Genomic DNA, 4,764 nt, shown 5'->3' with positions numbered 1-4,764 from the left:
AAGAGTGTCTATGGTGTTTAATCGTGTATTTGAGAATTTTCTTGATAGTTAAATTGTGTATGGTTCATTCTTTAGAAACTTTTGCTATGTAGTGATGACCTACTCTGGAGGATGACCTGCCTAATGTTATGTTCCTTAGGTGTCTCCAGTCTATTCCGAAAGGATGTGTGGCCTGTGTGGAAATTACAATGGTAACCAAGGGGACGATTTTCTTACGCCTTCTGGTATGGTGGAAGCTCTTCTGGAAGATTTTGGAAACTCCTGGAAGCTCAAAGCAGACTGCCAAAACTTATTAAAACAGGACAGTGATCCCTGCAATCTCAATCCTCGTTTAGGTACTGAACTCCATCAAAAATTAACATGTGCAGCAAACTGTGATCTTCTGCTTTACATAACAATAAACAATAAAAATAAATAAAAGAGAAAAAATAAAGAAAAAGAGAAGAAGCTAGCATTGCTTACATCAGCAGTGGGGTGGTTGTAATCTCTTTTTTTTTAAAAACTCCAAAAGAACAGACACTGAGGCTTCCTAAGAAAAACGTAACGTTTTGTGAAAACTGGAAACAAAAATCAGTAATGTGAGCTCATGCTGCTGTTCACTTTGGACCACAGTCAGAGTTAGACCATCACAGCCACAGCACAAACTTGTGCCACTAAAACTACTCTTAAAAGTGACAGCAATACTGTTATTCTCTGCATGGACAAACCACCCGTCTTCTTCACCTACCTGTCCTTATGCTTTATACACTTTTCCTGGTCCCTTGTCTCCCATCTTTTATTGCATCCCAACAGGCACACTTTCTCTTTCTCTCCATAATGCTTAGCAGTCCTTGTTGGACACAGGGAGAGATTCTCGGAGCAATTTTCTTGTCCCAGGTGTTGCAGGAACATCTGGTTTGTGGGCAGAACAGGCTTACTGAAAAAATTACGGCTGTAGATCAGCACAGGCACCAGTGATTTGTGAGTGTAATGCAGCCTAGAAGGTTTAATTTTGCATGTATAGAAAGCAGCAGAAAGCAGAGGCCCTGTAAAAGGAAGTACAGCACCAGAAGCAGCGGTAACAGGATGCAAAAGCATTTTCTTTACTTGTTTTATCAGCGAAACGTTACTCTTTTAGTGGAGCTCATTACCTATGAACTACAATGTTATCTATGCCTACCTGATCCTGTTTTACGCTTCTGTGTGTTTTGGTGGGTTTTTTTAGAAAAGAAAAGACAAATGCTTACTGTGGCTCTTCTAGCTTTTCTTGAAAACCACTGATTGATTCAGTGCAAGCATGTCACTTTTCTCTTTTCAGCCAAATATGCTGAGGAGTCCTGCTCAGTTCTGTTATCTCCTGCATTTGAACCCTGTCACCATGAAGTCAATCCCACACCTTATGTGAAGAACTGCCGCTTTGATGTTTGCTCCTGCTCCAATGGAAAGGATTGTCTGTGCTCCACGATTGCTAATTATGCAGCAGCCTGTGCTAGGAAGACCATCCTGGTCCAGTGGAGAGAACCTGACTTCTGCCGTAAGTGAAATGCTCCTAACCTCCACTTGTTTTCCTTATCTCTAAGGAATCTCTAGGCAATGTCAGATGAGAAATCTAGACTGAAAGGTTTTCTGCAAGGTGCCAAATATTTCTTATGGCAAGTGATGAGAGGATATCTTTCCTCCACTCTAGCGAGTATGCAGAAACTGTTCACAGAGACTGCTCAGCACTGGGGCAGAGAAGCAGTCACCTGACATACTTCAGCAGAACTTGTGACTGGATTTGTATTTCAGTTGTATTGAAGTTTCAGGTACTCTCCTGGAAACTTTCTGATTATCCCATGGTAGGAACATCCAAGTGATTTGTAGTAACGTATTAATTGGTTTTTTTTGGTATCTTCTCCTTTCCAGTCTTCTCCTTTCAAGAACTAAGCTTCCCAGTTCCTGACTTGTCAGTGACGCCTGTCTTTAGCCGAGGTTGATGGTGTAGAGGAAACACAAAGGCAGATACTCGGTCAAGTGGAATCACAGAACAGCATCACATAAGGATAGACAAACTTGTATCAGAAGGGATCTCTGGCAGTCTTATGGTACCACCTCTGCTCATAGCAGGGCTAACATAGATTGCCTCGGGTCATATCCAGAAAGTTTTTAATATCTCCAGGGATGGAGATCCCACAACCTCTCTGTCATCTTTCTCTCTTAGCAGTTTGATTATTACCCTGTCAGTGCAGATGTCCAAGACCTATGTCAGATCTCATTTCATGTACAACATTCAGCTAGTGGGTGAGCATAATTTTTCTCACCACATATGCGTTCCTTTCCTTATTCTCCTTGTAAATTCTAGTATGATGTGGCAGCTGGCTCAAAATGAGATCCTGAGCCTTGATCAACAGGCTGTGGGTGGCACCACTGAGCTAAGCCAACAAGAGCTTTGTCTGTGAAATTTTATGCGGATATTTAACTTCTATGAGACTCAGCAAGAGTTGAGTTTCAAACTCCTCTCTGGATTGTTTGCAGGATGCCACCTGTAATAAATAGCAACCCTAGTTCAAAAGCTTGCAGTCTAAAAGATGAGATGTTGCAAGAAGATAGAGTGAAAATTCAGACTGCAGGTTTGGGTTACAAAGATGGGGTAACAGAATTAATAGAATGTTTTTGCATATATCAGTCCAGTGCAAGATTAATAGCCAAACTGCTAAGAAGCTGGAGCAGAAGCAGCCAACATCTTTTATTTCTTTTCTTTCTCTGTTAAGTCAGTGTGGTAGGAAACAACACCAGTGGAATTTCGATGGAACATGGACACACTTTCCCCCATAAAGATTTGTGAAATGGATGTTTTTCCATTTTCCTTAACAATTTTGCTCTTAAGGAAAGAAGGCAATTGAAAATTTTGGGGAAAATCATGCATGCTTGGCAGCCCTCCAGATCCATTCTGCTACTTCTCTCCAAACACAGGGTGGGAAAAGTGCTTGTAAATTGAATGTTAGAATCTGGAAGAGAGAGGGAGAAAGAGAGATCACTGGCCTTCCAGATGGTAGGGTCTGAACCTGTAAGATCAGTGACCACAAATTCTGCAGGCTGGAGAGTATTTACTGCAAATGAGAACAAAACCAGTTTATGTTAAACTGCTGCATGGTTTCATAATATTTTACCTAATTTATGTAAATGTTCAGAGAGTGGAACAGTAATGTAATAAAAATCCTTTTAAAAATGTGTAGGTCTGGAGGCTAAAAGAAAGAGCAGCGATAATGCACCATCGTTCTTTCTGTAATTGAACAAGTCAATTTTCACAATTAATCTTTAATAGTGCAGAGATGCTTCCTCCTTTCTGTGCATTACAGAGCGCTTTATGCTCTCATAAAGTGACAATTTCCCTGATTGTAGATCCATCAGACCCCATTAAATAATCCTGATACCCTAGACATCTCCTGTCACACGGAGGAGAACAATCCCTCTTTTAATGGGCTCAAGACCTGAATGTGCAGGTTGCATAATTTGTGCTGATGGCCCAGTGCACTGAACACGTGCTCTGCTCCTGCCTTGGTCGACGGAGATTCAGCATCTTAGGAAATGACTTGACAGAACTGGTTTGCTTGATTTGAAGTGGATAAGTGGCAGGGAGGTAAGTCATTAGTGTAGCACAGCATGTGCTCTGCTCCTGCCTTGGTCGACGGAGATTCAGCATCTTAGGAAATGACTTGACAGAACTGGTTTGCTTGATTTGAAGTGGATAAGTGGCAGGGAGGTAAGTCATTAGTGTAGCACAGCATTTCTGCTGTGTGTCAAGCTAACAAGCTCGTTCATCTCCCAGATCTTTGAAATTATATTAGTTGCAGTTTGATTGTTTAAAAGCTGACTCATACTCTTGCAGCCCACTATGAATAAGCAACAGACCCAATCCCTTCGTGCTGCATGGAAGGAGAACATGCATGTAAAAAAATGGATGACTGGGACCTGAGTTGTGGTGAATAGAGTGAAATCCAGTTGGTGACCAGTCGCAAGTGGTGTTCTCCAGGGCTCAGTACTGGGGCTTGGGGAGGAGTGGCTGGAAAGCTGCCCAGCAGAAAAGGACAGAAAAGGGGGTGCTGGTCAACAGCCAGCTGAATATGATCCAGCAGTGTGCCCAGGTGGCCAAGAAGGCCAATGGCATCCTGGCTTGTATCAGCGGCCACACCTTGAGTACTGTGTCCAGTTTTGGGCCCCTCACTTCAAGAAAAACATTGAGGTGCTGAAGCATGTCTAGAGAAGAGCAGTGAAGATGGTGAAGGATCTAGAGCACAAGTGCTATGAGGAGCTTCTGAGGGAACTGGAGTTGTTTAGCCTAGAGAAGAGGAGGCTGAGGGGAGACCTTCTCACTTTCTACAACTACCTGAAAGGAGGTTGTAGGGAGGTGGGGGTCAGTTTGTTCTCCCAAGTAACAAGCCATAGGATGAGAAGAAATGTTGTGTAGCCTAGAGAAGAGGAGGCTGAGGGGAGACCTTCTCACTTTCTACAACTACCTGAAAGGAGGTTGTAGGGAGGTGGGGGTCAGTTTGTTCTCCCAAGTAACAAGCCATAGGATGAGAAGAAATGGCTGCAAGTTGTGCCAGGGGAGGTTTATGCTGGATATTAGGAAAGATATCTTTACAGAAAGTATTTGACAAGCATTGAAACAGGCTGTCCAGGGAAGTGGTGGAGTGTTAAGGGTCAAGGGACCGAGGTAACAACTCCTCAAAATCCTTAACGAATTCCCTAACGAATTCCCTTTGTCTCGCTAGAGACAGAAGGGGATTAAGGGGAAAGAAGAAA

General features: G+C 42.8%; 1 protein-coding gene across 1 annotated transcript in view; it reads left to right on the top strand.

Annotated features, from left to right (window-relative positions):
- LOC104498517 (von Willebrand factor-like) overlaps positions 1 to 4,764 on the top strand; it is a gene marked incomplete at both ends in the record, with an annotated part of 37,857 nt that overhangs the window by 5,262 nt on the left and 27,831 nt on the right. The window contains 2 exons of the mRNA XM_010141910.1: positions 140 to 335; positions 1,298 to 1,513. Coding sequence (XP_010140212.1) covers positions 140 to 335; positions 1,298 to 1,513 — 412 coding nt within the window. The remainder of the gene's footprint in view (positions 1 to 139; positions 336 to 1,297; positions 1,514 to 4,764) is intronic.

This window comes from Buceros rhinoceros, unplaced genomic scaffold (genome assembly GCF_000710305.1).
Source record: "Buceros rhinoceros silvestris isolate BGI_N320 unplaced genomic scaffold, ASM71030v1 scaffold7868, whole genome shotgun sequence".
Taxonomy (NCBI): Eukaryota; Metazoa; Chordata; class Aves; order Bucerotiformes; family Bucerotidae; genus Buceros; species Buceros rhinoceros.
This window is presented reverse-complemented; position numbering and strand designations above follow the sequence as displayed.